This window comes from Chionomys nivalis, chromosome 22 (assembly GCF_950005125.1).
Source record: "Chionomys nivalis chromosome 22, mChiNiv1.1, whole genome shotgun sequence".
Lineage (NCBI taxonomy): Eukaryota > Metazoa > Chordata > Mammalia > Rodentia > Cricetidae > Chionomys > Chionomys nivalis.
The window spans coordinates 43,494,693-43,518,188 of NC_080107.1; the positions used below are offsets into that span (position 1 = coordinate 43,494,693).

General features: G+C 46.5%; 1 protein-coding gene across 6 annotated transcripts in view; it reads left to right on the forward strand.

Annotated features, from left to right (window-relative positions):
* The window catches only part of Tsc1 (TSC complex subunit 1), a 43,337-nt gene extending 20,361 nt beyond the window's left edge, over positions 1–22,976 (forward strand). For 5 of the 6 annotated variants that reach the window (XM_057754782.1, XM_057754785.1, XM_057754783.1 and 2 more), the window contains 15 exons: positions 4,167–4,342; positions 5,311–5,426; positions 5,714–5,825; positions 6,113–6,231; positions 7,526–7,595; positions 8,007–8,111; positions 8,348–8,906; positions 10,274–10,317; positions 11,091–11,257; positions 12,160–12,342; positions 13,335–13,445; positions 14,053–14,175; positions 17,224–17,411; positions 17,487–17,648; positions 18,169–22,976. In XM_057754782.1, the coding sequence (XP_057610765.1) occupies positions 4,167–4,342; positions 5,311–5,426; positions 5,714–5,825; positions 6,113–6,231; positions 7,526–7,595; positions 8,007–8,111; positions 8,348–8,906; positions 10,274–10,317; positions 11,091–11,257; positions 12,160–12,342; positions 13,335–13,445; positions 14,053–14,175; positions 17,224–17,411; positions 17,487–17,648; positions 18,169–18,679 (2,746 nt within the window). In that variant the 3' untranslated portion in view covers positions 18,680–22,976. The remainder of the gene's footprint in view (positions 1–4,166; positions 4,343–5,310; positions 5,427–5,713; positions 5,826–6,112; positions 6,232–7,525; positions 7,596–8,006; positions 8,112–8,347; positions 8,907–10,273; positions 10,318–11,090; positions 11,258–12,159; positions 12,343–13,334; positions 13,446–14,052; positions 14,176–17,223; positions 17,412–17,486; positions 17,649–18,168) is intronic. The other variant, XM_057754787.1, reaches the window with a different exon arrangement.
* The last annotated feature ends 520 nt before the right edge of the window (positions 22,977–23,496 follow it).

Here is a 23,496-nt window from a genome sequence, read left to right on the forward strand (position 1 = left end):
GAATGGTAGAGAGAGCCTAATAGCCAATACAAAAAAAGAAAAAAAAAGAAAAAAAAAACAAAATGTTTTGAAGGACACTTTAATAGAAGAAACTGTAAAAGAAATTTACTGAAGTTGAAGCTTCTAGATTGAAGAACTTTGTCTAGTGCACAGGTCAGTCAATGTGAAGGATTGCTGCCAAACCTCAACTTTGTGAGATTTCAAAACACTAGAAGAATAAACCTTTCAGAAAGTTGCAAGATAAAAACAGCCAGATGCTTAATAAGACCCAGAAGTCAGAATAGTGTTAGCTTCTCAACTCTTTCGAGAGGTGTTTAAGTTAGGGTTCTGTGGTGTGGGGCTCTTTTAGACAGGCCAGAGCTCAGAGTTTATGCCCCTCCCACCCCACGCTACATCCTCAGCTGGCCAAGGGAGAATGCTCTACCAAAATAAACCCAAGAAGGTTGGAGTTTGATGTAGGTTGGTCAAAGAGGTGTCAGAACAGTGGGCTGAGGACTGACGCAGCTCCAGAAGGTCGCTCAGCGGGGAGGGGAGACAAACCCTTGTAGATCCTTCATTTCATTATCTGAGAGAGGCAGTGGGCATCAGTCCAGAGCAACCAGGTAGCTCAGTTAACATTGGACATACCATAAATGAGGAGAAGGAAACAATGCCAGGCCATACCAAGTGAAAAACTGTATCAGAACTCTTCAGCTGCTGTGGTTGATGCTTACAGAGTCTTAGTAATTGTTTAAGTCAATTTTGGAAAAAAATGAAAATAGTTAACTTGAGGAGGGGGGAAGGATGAATAGCAGTGATTTTGGTCCTTAGAGCAAGTTAATAAATGAGAAGCATAGAGTATATTTGTTGGGCCTTAGAGAGTTAGGAAAGCAGTTCAGCTAGTAGAGCTAGAGTAGCTGTCAAGGAGAACAGTGCGAGGCATCCTTAGCATGGCACTGACCTGTTGTTTCTCCCTATAGAGCCCTGTTGGGCCTCACCCTTTTAGTCTTCCAGCCTCTATCTTCTCTGGCCTTGGGATCGTAGGTTGCCGGGATCATAAGCTACCATATTTTAGTAGCTCAGAAATATCATCAAATGCACAGCACACATGCATTTTATGTGAGTCTGAGAGAAGGGATACAAGTAAACAAGTGATCAGCTGTTACGATTGTAGTTTGCAATTTCAGAGACATTAAAATATGAGCAGTCTCTTTAAACCTGACGTGGTAGTGTATGCCTTTGCTCCCAGCCCTGGGGAGACAGAGGCAGGTAGATATCTGAGTTTGGGGCCTGCATGGTCTACAGCGTGAGTTCCAGGACAGCTGGAGTTACATAGAGAAACTCTGTCTCATAAAAACTAAAACTAAGATTTTTTTAAAATGTCTGTTTAAGTATCAAGGAAATACTTGTTTTACATGAACTAAAATAAAACATTTAGAGCGAGTGTAATGGTCAGTGGCTAAAGGTGTCTAAGGCCAAGCACAAAAACCTGAAGCCACATGGTAGAAGAGGAGAACAAGCCCTCATAAGTTGTCCTTTGACCTCTTCAGGTGTACTCCACTCCACACATAGTAGTGTGTAGTGTGAAATATTTAACTTGATTCTTTCCTAGCATGTGCAGTATTTAGAGTTTAATCCCCAGTACTGCAAAATAAGCAAAACATCTACTGTAATCCTCTTTTATGTTTATTTGCTTATTGCGTGTATCTGGGTATATATATGCACATGCTCATGCATGCGTGCATGTATGTGTATGGAGAAGAGGACAGCTTATTGGAATAATTTTCTCCTTTTACCTGTATGTAGGATCCAGGGTTTGAACATGGGCAGTTAGGATTGGACTCAGATGTCTACCTGCTGAGTCATCTTGCTGGTTATGTATTTTTTTTTTAAAGGAATCTTTTCTTTACTAAAATTAATCCTGTGCATATGTGTCTTGATTCCTCATTTAATCTCTTGCTAGTCATGCTGAAGGTGTGGAAAGAGGAGTCGTCATCCCCCTAAATCCCATACACATGTCTATACCCAAGGGACTATGCTTGAAACACTTGCCACTCAGGGAAGCTGCCTTGTGCTCTGGCTATGCACCGCACACCTTCTATGTATTTAATGCCACATTTTCAACATGTGAGAGTGAACAGGCATCCATAAGAATGTGTAGATCAGCCGGGCGGTGGTGGCGCACGCCTTTAATCCCAGCACTTGGGAGGCAGAGGCAGGTGAATCTCTGTGAGTTCGAGACCAGCCTGGTCTACAAGAGCTAGTTCCAGGACAGACTCCAAAGCCACAGAGTAAACCCTGTCTCGAAAAACCAAAAAAAAAAGTGTTGTGAGGTGACCCCACACAATGCCCTTACTTACTGCTGTTGCCTTCCTCCCTGTAAACATGGACAGAGGACAAAAGTCCTGTCAGAATGACCATGAACTTAGAGCCACAGACAGTAAAGCTCTGTGTCCTAAGAGCAAGTTTATGCTTGGGCAGTGTGCACAGTTTAACTCTTCTGCTGGTTTGGGACATTTGTAGAACATTTGGAAGATCTAGAAGGGATTAAAGAAACTAAGAGAGTGAATACTACCTGTAAATCCGGGTTTTTGTGGTGCTGGAGATTAAACTCAGGTCTTGCAGGTGTTGGCAAGCATCTGTGACAGAGCTACAGTCCAGCCTCTAGTTTGTGTGTGTGACAGGGGGTGGGGCGTGTGTGTATGTGGAGGTCAGAGGGCAACTTTTTAGGGATCAGTTCTCTCTGTTTTGAGGCAGAGCCTCTGTTTCTGTCCTTACAGTCCACTGGCACTGGAGCTTCTGGCTGATTCTCCTCTGTCTCTTTCTCCCATCTTGCTGTAGGACTGCTGGGATTACAGTTGAGTGCCACCACATCTGGCTTTTTATGTGGGCGCCAGGGATCAAACTCAGGTCTGCCAGGCGTTCTTGAGGAGTACATGCTTTTACATGCTTTTACTCCTAGCCCCTTTAGTTCTTTGAATTTCAATACTTAATACTGTCAGTCTATTTGTGGGCACTTATCAGAACAGCTTTGGGGTTTTTTTTTCTCTCATTTAAGATATTCTAAAGTGATGAGATGGCTCATTGGTTCTAAGGTGCCTGTTGCTAAGCCTGACAACCTGTTCACTCTATAGGACTCACGTGGTGGAAGGGAAGAGCTAACTCCACAAGCTGTCTGCAATCTCTACCTGTCTCGCTGTGGCATTCCCCTGCTCCCAAGTAAATAAATAAAATGAAAAAGAAATCTTTTAAAAAGAGATTATATTCTAGTCAGGTATATCCTAGCACTTGGGATTGCCACAAATTCAAGGACAGCCTGGGCTACAGAGTGAGTTTCAGGAGAGCCAGGATCACAGAGTGAGGCCCTGATCCAAAAGATATAAAATTTAACCCACACCCAAAAGATGGTGAAAGTCCTTTAGTATTCAAAAGCATGATTTTTAAAATCAACTTTAGTAATATATATGGTTTATATACAGTAAAATTAGTTTTGTTAAGTTTTGACAACAGTTGTGTCCACAGTAAAAGTTTCCATGGCTCCTGGCAGCCACTGATCTATTGAAAGCATGCTAATCACAGTGTTGTGCTGACCACTCTGCCAGAGGACAGCTCCCTTTGACTGGCCTTGTTCCTGCCAAAGCCATATTGCAGCTCAGCATTGTCTCCTATGTTTCTATAGGATTGATTGGAGATGTGTGGGCCTGAGGTTCACACTGCAGAAACTCTTTAACATCTTTGCATGCTTTTTAGTTTTAATTGGCTGCACAGTATTTCTGGTTTAGGGATGTGTTAGAAGAACCTGTAGGCTTTGGCTGGAGACCTCAGTTCAGCCTAGCTGCTTAGTGCTTTCAGCTCCTCCCATCCCAATTAGCTCTGTGTCAAAGCAAACCTCCCCGAGAGCTGCCTGTATAATCAATCTAAGAAGCTATTCTTCATCTTTGTTGGTGATGTTTTTCTTTCAAACTGTTTCTATTAATTTCATGAAATCATTTTAACTAGGGAAGGTGGTTTGTTCAATGGATGGCTAGTTTTTATCTAGTGCTGTTCCTACCTGGGTAGCATGGTTGTGCCTCATGCTTTGCTAATCACAGTCCAGTGACCAGCACTGAGTTGGCCTCTTGAGGATTTAACTAATATGGTTAGGTGGATTAGTGCATGCTTTTCTTGACTTGTGTTGCCTTTTCTAGGTGGAAGACATTAGAAACTCATGATGTTGTAATAGAGTGTGCCAAAATCTCTCTGGACCCTACAGAAGCCTCGTATGAAGACGGCTATTCTGTGTCTCACCAGCTCTCTGCCTGCCTCCCTCACCGTTCAGCTGATGTCACCACCAGCCCTTATGTAGACACACAGAATAGCTATGGTAAAAAGCAACTTTGGTCCTCTCTGTTTACACCTTCATCTCTGGAAAGCATTGTTTTTATTTTTGCTTTCAGTGCGCTTCCTAGAGTAAGACTGCTTAGGGACCTCTCCGGGAATATTCTAAATTAGAGTTTATCTCTATTTTGTTTGAATTATTTTCTATTTTTAAAGCTTAAATGTTCTCACTTTCTCATCTAATAACATTGCAGATCCCCAGACTAGTCCTCAGCATATAACACAGTGAGGTACAAGTGCTTACATTTGGTTCCTGTGTCATAAGGGACTCAGCTTCCAGTGGAGCCCCAGACTATACACTGACTGAGAGTCTGGATTCACAGCAGCTCTTGGCTTTAGCTGCAATGGAGGCTGCACATCAGGCTGTCAGGCATGGCGTGCCTTTTAAATTATCCTCATGTATAACTAAATCAGACCTGCTGAACTTTAACTTCCAAAGGGCATTTAAAGAATCTTTAAAGGCTGGATATGGTGGTACACTCCTTTAATTCCAACACTTAGAAGGCAGAGTCAGTGGATCTCTGAGTTCCAAGGCCAGCCTGGTAATGTAGCCAGTTCTAGGGGAGTCAGGGCTATACAGTGAAACCGTTTTTCAAAACAAACAAACAAACAAACAAACAACCCACAAGAATCTTTAGATGTTAGTTTATTCCCAAGTATGCCCAAGCCTCTAGTGATTTTGTTTGTTTGTTTTTTAAGACGCGGTTTCTGGCTGTAATCCTGACTATCCTGGAACTCACTCTATAGATCAGGCTGGCCTCAAACTCACAGAGATCCTCCTGCATCTATCTCCTAAATGCTGGAATTAAAAGTGTGTGCCACCAACTGCCTGGCTGCCCCTAGTGATTTTAAATAGAGAATTGAGTGTTATCAGATGATCTAGAAGATTGAGGCTGTTTATCAGAATGACTCGGCACCCTATACTCACCCCTGCCTCCTTCCCTCTCATTTCAGGGGGCGCTACTTCCACCCCTTCCTCCACTTCTCGACTGATGTTGTTCAGTCCAGCTGGGCAGCTACCTCAGAGTCTGAGTTCCCCATCAACACGGCTGTTACCTGAGCCGCTGCAAGTATGGTGCCACTCAGTGTGCCTTCCCCTGCTCTTCTCCTAGTGAAGCTGGGCCATTGGTCAGGATTTAGTATGTTGTGGGGCAGTTGCACACTGTGAGTTTCAGGAGGGCCCTTTAAGGGCCCATAATAGGAGCAGTGAAAGCCATTGTTACCACGTGGGCACCTTGGAGTCCAGACACTTGAAATGCAACATGCAGTTTGTAGTTGTAAACTAAATGTGGCCTAGAAATTTTGTGTAGGACGCAGTGCTCCCTTGATGATGCTGATGTTCCTTATTGATTTCTAGGCTACTCTCTGGAGCCCATCTATGGTTTGTGGTATGACCACTCCTCCTACGTCTCCTGGAAATGTCCCACCTGACTTGTCACACCCCTACAGTAAAGCCTTTGGGACCACGGGTATGTGGGTCTTAGTTGGACTTGATTGATTGGTTTGGGCCTGTGTTTTGTGACAGAGGATCTCATAGTGACTTTGAGTGCCATTTGGCAGTAATAAACTTGGTTTTGAAACTTAATATAATTTTCTGGACTTTTCAGAATGAGTAAAGAGATAGACACTGAGGCTGATCTGGATTCCAAGAAGTTAACTGGACAGCTATATTCATAGTGGTAGCAGTGTTGAGAAAATGATAGCTTGTCTGATATTTGGCTCAGCCTTTCTACGTATTATCCTTGTCTCTGAGCAGGTGGAAAAGGAACTCCTTTGGGAACCCCGGCAACCTCTCCTCCTCCAGCCCCGCCCTGTCCCCCAGATGACTGTGTACATGGGCCAGCCTCCCAGGCCACAGCTGCACCCCCCAGGAAGGTGAGTGGCAGGCCAGAGATACCAGTGCATATCTTGTCTTGGAATGGATGGGTTGGAACTAAATCATAATAACTGAAAATAGGTGTCATCGCTTCTCAAGGTATGACCTGCCAACCCTAGGACCCCAAAAGCCTTTCATACTCAGTGGGTTAGACCAACTTTCAAATCAACATTGACTGCTGTGTGCCCTCCCTGTGTCATTGGCAGTACAGACAGTAATAAGATACTGACCCCTTAGCACAGACCAACTTAGAGACCAGACTCTTAAGGTATTGTATTCCCACCCCCACCCCCCATACTCTTTCAGCTTAGAAATAGGAAAAGGGAGGGAAAAGCATGTTCTACACTAAGAAGCAGAAATGATGAGTTTTCATGAAATCTGGGCCTTGAAATTATGTATATACCCTTAGGAAATGTAGCTGGGTATTGTGGCACACATTTGATTCACGCTCCAGAGGCTGAGGCAAGAGGATTGTGAATTCAAGGCCAGTATAGATGCAGTGAGACCCTGTCTCAAAAGAGCAAGTAAAATAAGAAATGTACTCAGAGCGTGTTTTATTGCATGCTGCAAGATGAGGAGAGTCCTACCTTGTAGCTGTTTGAGTTGGAGCTGAACTAGCTGCTTTTTTTCTATGGAGCACAATTTATCTGAAAGACAAGTGACTGACAGATGATTTATTCAGGCCTGAATATTTAGCAGGAAATTTCTTTTTAATTGATTTTTTTTTTCAGATTCAGTATAGGCTAATAGATTTCATTATGACATTTTCATACTTATATATACTTTGCTCATATTTTCTTCTCCTACCTGTGACAGTTTATTAAATGATGAACCAAGTCTGTCACTTCAAGGTAACAGCTGACAATAATTTATAGCCAATAATAAAATTCAGTTATTTGCAAGTGAAAATAGGCCATTAAAAAGCTCATAAGCCTAGGGCCTGGCATGGTGATGCAAGCCTTTAGCTGCAGCACTTGGGAGGCAGAAGCAGTTGGATCTCTGTGAGTTTGAGGCCAGTGGTCTATGTAGCAGGCTCTAGGTCTTCCATTGCTACATAGATCCTATCTCCAATAAACAACCTGGCCAGGCATAGTGGCACACACCTTTAATCCCAGGAGGCAGAGGCAGGTCAATCTCTGAGTTTGATGTCAGCCTGATTTACATAGTGAGTTCCAGGATAGCCAGGGCTACACAGAGAAACACTGTCTTCAAAAACAGTGGACTGACCTTTAAACCCATTACTGTGTGCCACAGAACATGCCCAGCATTTTCACTGTTTGTTTCCATTTTCAGGAAGAAAGAGCAGATTCCTCAAGGCCTCACCTGCAGAGACAGCCTTATCTTCTAAATGACCGAGGACTAGGTAAACGCCCTGGGTAATGATGGACCTGGCTTGTCTCTTTGCATTGAACTCCATAGTTTCAAAGCTAAGCTAGGTGGGAGAAGGGTGTTCTGGAGGAATAGTGCTGATGCCGACGTAGAGGCACACAACAATACCAGTATTAGAAAGCTGTTAAGCTATTACCGGAAATGTGTCTGCTTTGAGCAGATTAACTAGGTGAGTTTATCTATCATGAGAGACATTATGGCCTGAGAAGTGTATTTTTTGTGGGTTGGGTTTGGAACTTTTGTAAATGCTGCGTAAGTTCTCTTTCATGGTCCCAGCTTTGTTGCTTCATCTGGGAAAACCACTGTAAATGTGTGTGCAGTGTTTCAGCTTTGTGTTTTGCAGGAGTTAGCCAGTGTGACCTGCATTGTCTCTATCTTTCTGCAGAGGATTTGCCTTCAAGCAAAGGTTCTGTTACTCTGGGGAATCTATCAGATTTCCTAGGTGACCTGGCTTCTGAGGAAGACAGTATTGAGAAAGATAAGGAAGAAGGTAATATGTGTGGGTTGCTACAAGGTGGTGAAAGTATCTTGTTTCTGTCTCAGAACTAGGCTCTAGAGTCATAACTCACGAGCTTGCTAGACTTTCTGTGTTGAGGTGAAAAATAGTGCTCCAGCATGTACAGGGAAAGTATTGTCTGCTTTAATTCCCCTGTAGTACACAAACCCAAGCCCATTCGCCTGGTTGAGTGTTTACAGGGTTTCCTTGTTTCCCTACCCTCATTTCAGCTGCAATATCTAAAGAACTTTCTGAGATCACCACTGCAGAGGCGGATCCTGTAGTTCCTCGAGGGGGCTTTGACTCTCCCTTCTACCGAGACAGTCTCTCTGGTTCTCAGCGGAAGACTCATTCGACAGCCTCTGGGACTCAGGGCTCCAGCATCAACCCTGAGACTTTGCACTCCTCTCTGGACAAACATGGGCCTGACACACCAAAGCAAGCCTTTACTCCTATAGACCCACCCTCTGGCAGTGCTGATGCCAGTCCCGCTGGGGACAGAGATCGCCAGACTTCTCTGGAAACCAGTATCCTCACTCCCAGCCCTTGCAAAATTCCACCTCAGAGAGGAGTGAGCTTTGGAAGTGGTCAGCCTCCCCCATATGATCATCTCTTTGAGGTGGCCTTGCCAAAGACTGCCTGTCACTTTGTCAGCAAGAAGACTGAGGAGCTGCTGAAGAAAGTGAAAGGGAACCCTGAGGAAGACTGTGCGCCCTCTACCTCCCCAATGGAAGTACTGGACAGACTGATAGAGCAGGGAGCAGATGCGCACAGCAAGGAGCTGAGCAAGTAAGCCTGGGCCCTGTTGTTGTTTCTAGACAGCACAGGGCCACGAGGGCACAGCAGGATGATCCCTTTCCACTTGTACCCGAGGCAGCTGGTTCTCTTGTGTTGTCTTAGATATCCTTTTATTTTGTTGCTTTCCCAGGTCTAGAGCATGGGTACTTGTGCCTGGATGATCTGTGAGAGAGACAATGGCTGCCTGTAAATAAGTCAGTACAGGTCATTCTGTGCCTCTGTTCTGTGAGGATACTTCAGTGGGTGTTTGCACATCTGTTCTCCAAAAAGTAGGCATTAAAAATGAGGTTATAATAGCTTAGAGAAAGTAACACTGATTTCAGTATATCCTCCAGTTTAGGTTTCTGTTTTCTCTTATGCTGTGCTGAAAGATGACATTATCAGTGTTCTCTACAGGTCCACAGAGCACATGGACTGCTTAAGAGCTGAGGCAGCTTTCAGTCTTTTTTTCCTTACCCTCTCAGAGAATTCCAAGGGAAGAGAAAGAATTACCTAAGTTGGGGTTGATCCTTTTGCTGCTGGTTCTTGGGAAATATTAGCTTAATCTTTTGTTTGTTTGTTTTGAGACAGAATCTCACTGTGTAGCCCAGGTTAGTCTGGAATTCGTGATCTTCTTACTATGGTCTCCCAAGAGCTGAGACTACAAGGTTGTACCACCACATCTGGCTATTTTTCACTTTTTTGTTTATATAATACCCTAAGGTGGAATTTGATAAGAATTGTAATATTTAAAACTCCACTTATAAAATGAAACTTGGTGTATTGGAATCAGGTAGATGACTTGCATTTATCTTAACAGGGTGACAGTAGCTTGTCCAAGGAGAGTGACTCTGTGTGTGGAGGGAGTAGGGCTCAATGTTTTCTGGAAAAGGGTGGTTGGACAACAGATCCTCTGGCACAGCCACTAAGCCAAGGAGTTCATTGCTAGGGCTGAGACTTAGTTATATGCAGTGGGCTGCCTGCCCCTTCCCAGCCACCAAGACTCCCTTCCAGCTTAGCCATAGACTTGGGAGTATGGAAGTTCTCTTAAGTAACGGTAGATTCTGACCTTGCTACAGCTAAAAGTCCATATTTTTTGGCCGAGGATGTACCCCAGTTGGTAGAGTGCTTGCCTAGCATTCATAAAGCCCTTCATTTGATCACCAGCACCATATAATAAAATGGCCCATACCTGCAGTTCCTGCACTTGGGAGATGGAAGCAGGAGGTGCAGAAGTTCAATATCATCCTTGGCTATACAGCAAGTTCAAAGCCAGCCTGGGCTGCATGAGACTTTCTCAGAACACCATCACCAACAATAGAAAGTCAGATTTGTGTTTTCTGATCAGACCAGTAACTTACTATACAATCTTTTCCTAGGTTGTCCTTACCCAGCAAATCTGTTGACTGGACCCACTTTGGAGGTAAAGTTGTTGCTTCAGCACACATCCAGCCCTACTCATCCCTTTTCTGTACTTGAAGGGTGCCCTCAGGAAGGGGCTTCCTTTGGCTCCTGTTCCAGTTGGCAAGAGGATCTCAAGTATTGCAGACTCAATGTTTCATATTTTTAAGGAGTGGCAAGTACTATGAACTTGGGAGTTCAATGAAAAAGTAAGCACCAGGTTTCGCTAGTAAAGATCTGCATGGTGTGAATGTGCTGGGAAGTCTCCCTGGGAAGCATAGAAGTGAGGGAGCAGTGGCAGAGAGAAAGGAGGTCAGAAATACCTCCATGATCAGGTTTCCTTCCTGCCTCAGGAGCCCTCCTTGGTACCACCTTTAGATTCTTTAAAGGGAAGGCAAGTAGAAGATTCTTCCATCTCTTAAGAATGGTGGTGCTGGGAACTCACACACTGATTGGTTAGGTCAGAATTGTGTGCACATGTGTGGAGACGGTCTCTCACTGGCCTAGAGCTTGCTACTGTACCAAGGCAGGCTGTCTGGCTAGTGAGCCCCAAGGGTCTGCCTGTCTTTACTTCCCCAGTGCTGGGATTACAGGCACAAACTTCCATGCTTAACTCTTTCTTCATGGGTTTTGGATATCAAACCAGTCCTCCATGCTTGCACGGCAAGCATTTCATGGATGGGCTGTCTTCTAAGACCCCAAGGATTATGTTTCTTAAGTAAGGTGCATGGGAGGCCCTTAATGGAACTGTGTGTAAAAGGCCTTTCTGCCACCTTCCCTCTGCTTTAAAATCAGGCTCTCCTCCCTCAGATGAGATCCGCACCCTCCGAGACCAGTTGCTTTTACTGCACAACCAGCTGCTGTATGAGCGGTTCAAGCGGCAGCAGCACGCCCTCAGGAACAGAAGGCTCCTGCGCAAGGTGATCAGGGCAGCCGCTCTGGAGGAGCACAACGCGGCCATGGTGAGCAGGCAGGGGTATCCATTCACGTGATGGCTTATGGAGAGCAGCTGCCAAATAAGAGAATAGCCTTTGTCAGTCCCAGCTCCGCTCTAATGGCTTGAGGACAAGCCACTTAGCCTGTGAGGTACAGGTGTACCCAGCTGGACCTCAGAACTCCTTAAGCTCTCAGGAACCATGAGAACCATGAATGTGAAGGGCCCATGTAGTTTTATTTTTCCTGCTGGTAAGCTATTTCATGGTACAGAACTGAAGGGGTTTGATGTCATGGGAATACAGCCAACCAGATCTGGACTTTGAATGGTAGATTTTACCTTTTGGGTTTTTTTGTTTGTTTGTTTTGGGTTTGGTGGAGGGTTGTTTATCTGTTTGAGATAGGGTCCCTCCGTATAGCCCTGGAACTGGAACTCACTGTGTAGAGCAGGCTAGCCTCAGACTCACAGAGATCCACTTGCCTCTGCCTCCTGAGTGCTGGTATTAAAGGCGTGCACCACCTCACCTGGTTTATCTTAAGCCTTTTGATGCCTCTTTACCCATTCTGTAGACAACAATGATAGTGACAGTCTGCGTTGTACCCCGTGGTGTTAAATTGTACCAATGAGCATTTGCCTTGTGCCTGGTACACTGGGTGATGGTGATGACTAAAGCACTATATATATCCAGGGTCTTCCTCAGTTGGCAGCTAGGACTTCAGCAATTATAAGAAGCATGGTGTTTTTTAAGGAAAGGTCCATGTGCTCACGTGGAGTTTGGAAAATATTGACACTAGAAAGGTACCAGGCTGGTAAATATATGATGAAAATTCCAGGGCAGTGTGTGTGGTCAGTGTTGGTGATGTGTTAAGCTTGAGTGTCGCTGCCTGTGTTGGGTGGCCCCTAAAATGATGCTGTCCCTTCCTTTGCTAGAAAGATCAGTTGAAGTTACAAGAGGAAGACATCAAGATGTGGAAGGTGAGTCTTGAGAAAGAACAAACTCGATACAGTCAGCTTCAGGAACAGCATGACACCATGGTGACCCAACTGCACAGCCAGATCAGACAGCTGCAGCATGACCGGGAAGAATTCTACAACCAGAGCCAGGAGTTACAGGTATCAGCTGCTGTACAGACGGATGACAGTAGACGACGTGGCATCAGCTGTGTCCTGTCACCTTACCTTACTCATCTTGCCTGAGATGAATACTTTCCTTCCTGAAATGATGAGCTTATTTCATGTTGCATAGTTCTTACTGAGGACAGAAGTTCCTGGCTTTCTTGGTTCATAGTTTCCTTAGTTCTCTGGAGCCGAAAGAAACAATTTAATGTTCCTCTAAGCCAATGTTTTGCAACCTGTGGGTTGTGACCATTGGAAAACTCTTTATTTCCAATGGTCTTAGGAACTGAGACACCACTCAGTAGCAAAATTACAGTTATGAAGTAACAATGAAAATAAACTTATTGGCTGGGGCTTCCTAAGACCATCAGAAATGTTTTCTGATGGTCATGACCCACAGGTTGAGAACTGTTGCTCTAAGCAGACGAACACTCAGTGAGACTGATTCCTCCTGACATAGTTGCTGGGTGGAAACAGCACACCTACATTTAAAATATTTTAAACTTCACTTTTAAATAGGTATGATTGCCAAGGTCATGTGACCCTGTTGGCCCCACACAGTGTTCTGGCCAGGAATCAGTAGACAGTGACACTCTCATTTCCATTCTGTTTTCTCATTTGCTTTTTTTAATCACAAAAGCCACCAAAAGCCCAACTTTGCCAGGATGTGGCATTATCCACAGGCATGTGGCCTGTCTCTACCAACTAATTGGTAGTTCCCATGATATCCCACAGAGGTCACTGTGGTTCCCTTAAAAAGTGAAAAGTCTGGGCCACATTTCTTTGTGGCTGCCTGGCCTGGGACATGTAGTTTGGGAACTGTAAGGATCAGGTCTTTGGGAATTTTCCGTCTTTCTTTTTTACCTTTATGGAATCTCTCCTTTAAAATGAAACTGATGAACAACAGAGCAGTTGAGGAACAGAGCATCCCCAGCTCTGCCTGTGCCCATAGGTGCTCTTATAACCTCACAACCAACTCTCTTTGGTAGACAAAACTGGAGGACTGCAGGAACATGATTGCAGAGCTGCGGGCAGAGCTGAAGAAGGCCAACTACAAGGTGTGCCACACTGAGCTGCTGCTCAGCCAGGTTTCTCAGAAGGTAAGACGAGACCCCGCCTGCTGACTCTTGGTTCAGGCCGGGCAGATATACTACTTGTATGTATGTGTTGGTGCTCCAGCAGAGAAAAGTTCTACCTAGGAAACATTTGGCAACGTCTGAAGACATTGGTGCTCCTGGCAGTGAGTGGGTAGGGGGCATGGGTACTGCCAAATGCAGCATTCCCTCCAGAGCAGACAGCCCTCACAATAAATGTGCCTAATATGCTGGGGCCAGGCACATCCCATGGAGTCCTTTTTTAATACCTTGCTTATGAAATATAAACAGTTTGTTAAGGCTTTTGAGCTGTGACTCCCCATAGGGATTCAATGACATCTCTGTGTCATGTATTCAAAAACGGGTGAGTTCACTGGGGCTATGTCTGCGCCAGTGTTCTTGGACTAGCTACAATGAAATACATCCATGTTGCTTCTGTACAGAGCACAACCCAAGTATATTTCTGCTGCCCTTAGGTGCTTTCTCCTCCACTAGCCCTGGACTCAGGTTTATTCTACCCTGCATTGCCCTGTGCTCCTCAAGAGTCACTGTCACTATCTGTTGACTACTTTTGCCATGCTGAACTTGCACTTTCTCACTTCCATCTGGACAGCTCTCCAATAGTGAGTCGGTGCAGCAGCAGATGGAGTTCTTGAATAGGCAGCTTCTGGTACTCGGGGAGGTCAATGAGCTGTACTTGGAGCAGCTGCAAAGCAAGCATCCTGACACCACCAAGGTATGTAGCCAGGGCACTGAGAGGCAGAAAACTGTGCCGTCTGGCCCCATATTCTGCAGAGCAGCCAGGGCCAACCACCCAGCACTGGCCAGTCATTGGAGGGCATGGAGCAGGCATGTACTCTAGTGGGACTGCTTTGCAGGGGTACTTTTCCCGCTACTGTGACAAACCTCCTGAAAAAGCAGCCGAAGCAAGGAAGGTTTACTGGCTCACAGTTTTAAGGATCTAGTCCATCTTGGCCAGGAAGGCATGGTGACAGCAGTATGAGGCATCTGGTTACATTGTATCCACAGTCAAGAAGCAGAGAGAGATTCATGCTCATCTTACATTCTCCCTTTTATTCATTCTGGGACCCCAGCGTATGGGATGGTGCTGCCCATATTTAGGATTGGTCCTACCACTTCAGTTAACTTAGTCTACATTAGTCTCTTCCAGAGAGACCCAGAGGTTTGTTTCCATAGTGATTCGTATCCCGTAGGTCACCAAGTTTGGCCATCACATAGTGCAAGTGTGAGCTGTTACTGCTGCAGAGCAGGAGGGAGGGGAAAGATGGGGGCACCCAGATCTGTCTAGCCCACCTTTCAGGACCTAGGGTGTGTGGGTGCTGCTATGACCCAGCACTCATGCTGCTTTGTTTCCTTTTCCCTGTGACTCTGGTCCTACCGATGTTTGTTTCAGTGCTGGTGTCGGCAGCAAGGCCTGTTAATATTTACCAGTGTGCTAACAGACGTCCATGTCACTGTACAGTCAGCCTTGGGCGGTATTAGTAAAGGAACTGGGTTGGAATTTCAAGAGTATACTCTGCTCTTGATGCTCTTCCATCAAGTGCCTTTAGCACCCTAGGGTCAAGGTTCTATGAAATGTTATCTGTGGTCTCCAAGTGGACAGTGTTGTCTCAGAACTGAAGAGACCTCATTTGTAGTAGAGTTGCTTCTTACTTCTCAGCTCTTTTCAGCCTCTGGTTCAGATTCTGGAGAATGTCAAAAGTGAAACTGTCTAGACTCCAACAATGAATTACTCTGAAAGCAGAATGGTTTCTAGAGAATATGGGGAACAGACCCAAGGACACCCACCCACCCACCCAAAGAGCTTGCTGAGGTGCATTGTTTTTTGAGATAGGGTCTGCCTATGTAGCCTTGGCTGCCCTGAAACACTCTACATAGACCAAGCTAGCCTTGAACTCAAAGAGATCCACTTATCTCTGCCTCTCGTGTGCTAGGATTAAAGGTATTGCCACCATGTCTGGCTGCTGCTGAAACAACTTTTTGATGCCTCCAGAGAGATGATGCCTAGCTGGACCGACTTCTGTTACTCGGACTCCTGAGACCATTAGCAGCCTTGTTCCCTCTTGGGCGCTGTTTCACAGTTATGAATTGGGAAGCCCACTCGTTAGGTGGGCTGCCTTCTGTTGTATATCACAAAACAAAACGAACAATCTCACTTAACAATACAGAATTTTATTGCTGTACTTGAAGAAAGTCCTGAGACAGATGAATTCCAAGTTTTTCAAGGTAGCAGTTTGGGACCAGCCTGAAGGAGCCAGGCTCTTTGTGCTCTTCTCCCCGCCATCTTAGCTTGTTAGTCTTGCCCATTGGTGTGTCAAGTGCCCCAAGTTCAACCCTCACAGGCCAACCACATGGTATTCCCAGGAAGAGGCGAGTACCCCCTCCTATGGGTGGGTGTCTCTCAGAACAACCCTTCTCAAAATCTTCTGCACGCTTTTAGTCCTGTGTCCCTTTCTGTTAGGTTTGCGTGGTGCTTGTTACTACCCTGTGAGGGCCTTGAGCAGGCCAAGATCTACCCCTAGGTGTGGATCTGGGTCACTGTTCTTCAGGCCCATGGAAGAGGTGCAGGCATCTAACAGGCTGTGAGGTTACTGAGATGCCCAGGACTTGCCGTTTTAATTCCTTGTGTGAGTATCCATAAATAAGTACAGGTGCTACTATTGCTGTTCAGGGTGGGTTCTAGGGCCCTGCAAATCTCCAGATGGTTAGTTCCTCATAAGATGTGGTGTTGGCCCAGAATACTCCCTTGTACTGTAACCATCTCTAGGTCACGTGCACAAGCCTAATGTCAGGTAAATACTATATAAGCAGCTGTTAAACTATATTCAAGAATAATGACAAGAACCCAGCATGACACACTCAGTGCACACAGTGAACATGTTGAATTTTGGCTGGTGGGGTCTGTAGCTGTGGAAGATGATTGTGCTGCCTCTGTTACAGAAGTCATTACCTGGAGCTATTCAGCATAGCTGGAATGGCCATTTTTCAGCCATTTCTACCTTCTGCTTTCTAGAAACGTCCGATTCACTGGTCAGCATTGAGGCTTGGTGCCTTCCAGAAAGATTACCTCCTTGCAACTTAACAGTTTAGGATTTTTTTTGAAAAACTTGTATGGTGTTGGGTGTGTGTGTTTGTGTGTGTGTGTGTGTTAAACAATTGCTAGGAAAGCCTTCTTTCCACCTTTTGGGAGCACATCAGTCTACACTTACTGCGGATTTCCTGATGCAGGCAGGCCACCTGTATGACTTGGCTGACAAGCTTTGGCAGGTATCCAGCCTGAAAATGCTTTTTCTCCTGAGCAGACATATTCTTTTTGTGTCCCCATCTCAGAGGGAGGAAGGGTAAAAAGAGGGCAAATGGCCAGTGCCGTTCACCTGATGCTACAGCTATGCAAAGTGGCTTATTCAGTGCACTTTGTGACAAGCATGATCCTGTGGGCGATGGTCCACTTTTGTGCCTTTTTACTGGTACTGTATGCACCCTGCAAACAGAGCAAATACATGCTTCCTCTTACAGAGTCCTAACATTAGCTCTCAGGGTACTTGCGGTTCCTGACTTTTATAAACATGCTGTGGTGACTGTTGTACAACATGGCTTCCGTGTTTCAGATGGTTTCCTCAGTGGTAGACATCAGAAATGCCCAGGAAGCCACCCTCACTCAGTTGGGTGAGGGCACTAAGTGCCTCTCAGTGTTGGGGACACTTCTTGTTGAGTTACATTGCACAGTTGTCTGTAAGTACTGACTCTACACCTTTTTTTATAGGAAGTAGAAATGATGAAAACTGCATATCGGAAAGAACTAGAAAAGAACAGAAGCCATCTTCTCCAGCAGAACCAGAGGCTGGAGGCCTCACAGAAGCGAGTGGTGGAACTGGAATCACTTCTGGCCAAGAAAGACCACCTTCTCCTAGAACAGAAGAAATACCTTGAGGATGTCAAGAGCCAGGCGAGGTGACTCACAGGAAAGGTGAGGGTAGGGTTGGAGTGAGTCCCCTCCCGTGTTCTGAAGTAGGCCCTGTCTTTCAGTGGACAGCTGCAGGCTGCAGAGAGCAGGTATGAGGCTCAGAAGAAGATCACTCGGGTGTTGGAACTGGAGATTCTAGACTTGTACGGCAGGTTGGAGAAAGATGGCCGCCTACGGAAACTAGAAGAGGACAAAGCAGAAACAGCAGAAGCAGCAGAAGAGAGGTGAGAATGGCTGCATCAGGGCTCTGGAAGGCTCTTCGCGAGGGACCACAGCCAGCCAGGCAGCATGGTAGGCCTTTGGGGAGGCAGTGACAAGCAGCTGAGCTGCTGTCCTCTGCTCAGTCCTTTATAGAGAGTCATCCGGTTGTCTCCTGGCCACACTCAATTATCCACCCACCCTTCCATTGCCGACATCATCCTGTATAACCCCAGTTGTTACTCCAAGTAACAACTCCTGCTTGTGTCTACTATTACAAACCAGAGTAGGGGGAGTTGAAGGGATGGCTCACTGGTTAAGAGCACTGGCTGCTTTTGCAAAAGGACCTTAGTTTGGTTCCCAGCACCTAGGTGAACCATTTGTAATTCCACTTCCAGGGAATTTGACACTGTCTTCTGGCCTCCTCAGGATATATAAAAATTTAAATTAGAGAATGGGCAAGCCAGGTCCAAGGAGCAACTGTAATTTTCCATTTCCCCAAGAGTGCTACAGTTACCAACTGCATTCCTTCTGGGTCTCTTACAGGCTTGACTGTTGTAGTGACGGCTGCTCAGATTCCTTGATAGGGCATAATGAAGAGGCTTCTGGCCACAACGGTGAGACCAGGCCCTCCAGGCCTAGTGGTACCCGGGTCAGCTGTGGAGGCAGAAGCACTGGCGGCAGCAGCAGCAGCAGCAGTGAGCTTTCCACTCCAGAGAAACCCCCGAGCCAGAGGTTCAGCAGCCGCTGGGAAACCACTGTGGGTGAGCCCTCCAGCAGCATCCCCACTGTTGGCTCACTTCCCAGTTCCAAAAGCTTCCTGGGCATGAAGGCCCGGGAACTGTTCCGTAATAAGAGTGAAAGCCAGTGTGATGAGGACGGTGTGACCAGCAGTAGCCTTTCTGAGACACTAAAGACGGAACTGGGCAAAGACTCAGGCATGGAAAACAAGACTCCCTTTAATCTAGAAGCCTCACACCCATCTTCCCCAAACTCGGACAGTGTGGGGCAGCTCCACATCATGGACTACAATGAGACTCATCACGAGCACAGCTGAGGGGGTCTGTCAGTGTTAATTTGCGTCTTTGTCAGCACAGATCAGGAGGTGTGAATGCACGTTCTAGGCTTTTCTGTTTTCAGGGTCTGAGCGGCTGCTTGTGCAGTGGGAATGGGACAGAGGTCCTTTTGACAGCTGGCGGAATGTGGGATGATGGTTTTTGGGTCTGGCATTGAGATGCTTTCCTTCACCCCACCCCAGCCTCTTTCCTTTACCTAGCAGTATGTACTAATTGAGGGCCTGTGTGTGTCCCTTGTAGCTTTATTTTCTTCCTTCCTCCCACCAAATGGCTGTGTCCTTTGAACCTGTGCAATATGAGGCCAAATTTCATCTTTGGGTCCAACACACCACTCTGCTTTCCTGAGGTGCAGATAGATAGGTGGCTCTTGGGTAGACCAGGCAGTTAGTGGCACTGCAGGTAAGTCCAGTTTTGTCCCTTCCAGGAGGATGTAGCCTACAAAGTAAATTGTCTTTACAGGAGCGTTTCCACTGCTCTTTTAGATGCTGAAGTTTGACATCTAAAGCCACAGATGGAGAGAAACTGACTCTTTCACCTCTGCCTTCTTTCAGAAGCTTGGATATGCTTCCTAGAAGGCTCTGTGAGAATACCAGTTGTTCTGATAGTGTAGTTGGCACTGTGGAGGCCACACTGCCTTACTCTCTGGAAAGCTCTTACCCCTCTCCCCCACTACCTCTTATTTATTTGGTATTTGCTTGAATGCTGGCACCATGCTGCCTGTGGGTGGTTGTGTAGGTGGTCGTTCTGCAGTCCGCAGATCGTGGGGAGTGGTCACTAGGAGAGGCACCCAGGATACTCATGCACATGTGGAAGTGTGCCTTTGGCTGGCCCCATCCAGCTGAGCCACGTTTCCACCCTTCAGTCTGTTTGCCTCTCCTTGTCCATTTCTCTGATTACCAGCTGCTTTGTGATTCTGCAGCAGACAGGCTCAGAAGAGTCAGAATTTCCTTAGAGTTTATGTGACGATTGTTCTCCGGCTGGGAATGCCTCACTATAGTAGGTTCTAGTAGCTTTTTTACACCAATTCTGACTTTGCAGGAGAGAGTCCTCCTGGAGCTTCATGTCAAACACTTCTGTTGGGAACAGCAGAGCGACTCAGAGTCTGGGAGGGTTGATGGAGGTTGATAGCCTGTACCACTGCCTTCCCTCATGCTCATGAGAGGTGACATGTGTTCCATCAGAACAAGGTGGTGGCAGAGAGCCCAAGCTCGACCAATGCTCCTGAAATAAATGCTGGAAGTGTAAGAGTTGTTGCCTGATATTCTGGACCAGGCAAGGAGACACTTGGGAAGGAGCCAAGAGCTTGGTTTTCTTGTTTCTATTCTATCTAGTGTATAAAGAACAGAAGGGTGTAGCTACAACAAAGGTAAAAGAAAACTAATGGTATGAAATTTTATTGCATGTGGAAGTTTCCAGCCTGAGGATGAACGTCTTTTTTTTTTTTTTTTTTTTTTGTTTTTTCGAGACAGGGTTTCTCTGTGGTTTTGGAGCCTGTCCTGGAACTAGCTCTTGTAGACCAGGCTGGTCTCGAACTCACAGAGATCCGCCTGCCTCTGCCTCCCAAGTGCTGGGATTAAAGGCGTGCGCCACCACCGCCCGGCATGAACGTCTTTTTTAAAGTGTGGCAGTAATTATCCTAGATTCCCTGAGTAAGGTGAGACTCGTCACCATGGCAGTACTGGCTGGAGACCTGTTAGGGCCGTATCTTTGCCATAGCTAGCCCACAGAAAGACAACGCCACTGACTTCTCGGACCAGCAGAGGGCAGCAATTGCCCCTTGACGATAATGCCATGCTTTTCATTTAGGTCTGCCCAGAGGAAGGCTGAAAGCCTAGTGTTCTCTCACCTGATCCATTGTAGAAAAGGGCAGATGAACAGACTGGGAAAAAGATCTCACAGTTAATGGAGAAACGCTGCTCCTAAGAACCCCCCTTCCCCCGCCGCCACATACACACAAGATCTGTGCCAGAGAACCAAGCCTTTTTCCAGTAGAAAGAAAACTTACAGGCTGCACAAGTGCTGAAGTTGAGGGAGAGGAGACAGCAGCATGGTAGACTGAGGTACAGGCTGGAGCTCTGTACCCAGTGACGGAACCTGAGCATCCTGTGTGGCTTGAGTTCTAGAAGGCTGTTGAGGCATTTTTTTTTTTTTTCCAACGAAGGTTGGGGGACTGACCTGAAATCATCTTGAAGGTGCCCAGCCTAAACATTTACTCTTTCCAAAGGATTTGAGAATCTGTGGGTGGAAGCTTCTGTTTATAGGGCAGTGACAGAGCATCCAGGGATCAGTGGGTCACCTGATGCTGCTGCAGTCAGGAGGGAAACTTCTGAAAGGCAGCTGTGGTGTAGGCCAAGGTATGGAGCAGTAGGCGTCATGGGCAGCCTGGTATGTGTGAATGCTGAGCTTGAATGACTCCATCCTTAGTCACTTGGAGTCTGTGCTGTGCTTGTCAGTGGGACCCAGGGAGACTGGAGGCTAAGTCTCCTGCAGTCTGGAATCTGTTAAAAGCAGCAGTACAATGCCACTGGAGTGGAAGAGCAGGTCAGTGCCTGGGAGAGGAACTAAGCACGCATCTGTCTGAGAACTTGCTTTAGGAGCAAGAGCAACATGACCGTGAGCATGAGGGGCAGGCTCTAAATGGCATCCCCCGAGCAGGCGAATGCTGACCTTGATAGCTTTGCTGACCCTTTCAGGAGGAAAGTCTATTCAATTTTCTGGACTAAGCTGCAGAAGCTTCTAACTATTTGTGACATGGTTGGCAGGGAGTCACTCTTCTTAGAAGGCAAACTCAAAACCCAGGAAAAGTCCTGGAAGCCACAGGTGGTTAAAAAAAAAAAACCTCCCCAAGCTGCTCTGGCCAGTGACCAGCGCCTCCCTGGGTGGTGGTGGCACCGCAATTGACAAGACTCAGGGCCACTTGCAGCATCTGTGGGCTCTAGTGCTCTGAGGAGAATGAGAGAACGTTAGCAGTTGAGTGGCTGAAGATGAAAGGACCTGAGAGCAGAGCACAGAGCTCAGGTTGACGGTAGAAATCGAGCCATGTGTGGTGTAGTGTGGGACCAGCCAGTAGGGACCTACCACTTGAAGCCAGAAAGAACTAAAGAACAAACAGAAGTACTGTAGTAAGGTGCTCATCTTCCCGAGCAGTAAAGGTGGGAGACATTGGGTAAGCTGACAGAGGTGTAGGCATTGTATGGCTCAGCCTGCAGCACATATGGAGTCTGCCTCAGCCAGAGGCTAGTGGTCCTGCACACCGTTAACTCAAATGGCAGCCTGCATCTGCTGCACTTTCACCCCAAGGCTGTAAATCCACCGCTGTGTACACTGGAAAATACATCCAGTGTGAGGGTGTTTGTGTCCTTGTATACATCCAGAGATCAGTGGCATGTGCCTCCATCCTCCCTTTACCCCCCCCCCCACCTGCTCCCTACCCCCAGTTTGCTGTAGTCACTGATTGCCTTGGGTTTAGCCTATCTGTGTAGGTAAAAATGGGTACTGGCCCTTGAGCTGCTGCTCTCTGACCCACGTTCCCATTCAGCGTCCCAGTCTGTGAGCTCCTGGTGTGCCCAGGGGAGCAGTGTTTCTGATATCACCCGTGTGTTTAAATGCGCTGTAGAGAAGCAGCTGCATCTACATTGGAAACTGCACCCTGACCACTTTGGGTCTCAGAATGAAATTAATGGGGGCCAAGAAGTGTCCTGCCCTTCCCAGAGCCCCAGTATTGTCCACCTCTGGATAAGTGGACTGACTGAGCCACTGGAGCTGGTCTTTGACTAGACCGATCGCTCTCCCTGTCCCACCTCACAGTGTTGGGAGATCGTGATGGTGTGTGTTAGCGCTCTGTCAGGTCAGAGGCAGGCAGGCGTCTTTGCACTAGGAAGATTCAGTGGTCACCCTTCATGAGACTGGACCACAAAACACATTATGGAGGAGCAGGTTTTGCTAAGACATAATTTAGTTTTATAATCAATCATGGATTAACCATATATGGCTAACTTGGAGTTTAAGGGTGGGGGAGTTCCCATCAGTGAAAAAAATCAGATTTTTAAAAATTTTTTAGTTCAGTGGAAGTCACCTCTTCTCAAAAGGTTTAAACTTTCCCACTATGACCTTAAAAGCATGTCAAACAATCCGCATCGGATGCCATAAGTACAGGTTACAGGAGAACATGGTACAGTCTCAGTGATTGGAATCAAAGGTTTGCTGTCCTTAGAATGTTCTGAAATGTCAAGGCAGTTGCTTGTGTTTAACTGTGAACAAATAAAGATTTATTGTTTTGCACTCCGCAGTGTTGAGATGGAGTGATTTTATGCTGACTTTGGGGGCTTGTGGGTGAAATGAGATGGCCCAGACACACTGCAGTCTGTCTGGAGTGGTTTCCTGATGGTGGTACAGAACGGTGGTGGACTTGCGCTGGGGAACAGATAACTCAGCTGCCTTAAACTCATGCCCCTGTAAAGAGCAGGATGTGAAGAGGGCCACCTCCGACAGCATGGCCACCCAAGTCTGCATCTCAGGTCTTCCTGCTTACCCCAGCCCTGACCAGCTGTGTTGGTGATATGCCAAGGGACAGTGCAGCCGTCATCACCACCTGCGCCCTGATGCCCCTCCTGCTCTTCAGGTAGTGGGCAGAGGTGAGAGATAACCTTTACATCATTTTGAGATTCTTCCTCCACCTTGTCCCTACAACTAAGCCTGGCCTTTAGTGGGGTAAGCAGAGTGTGAGCTGCATGCTGGTGCCTGGAATTACTGCACTGCCCTTAACCTCAGGAGGCTGATTGTCTGGAAAACTCGGGTT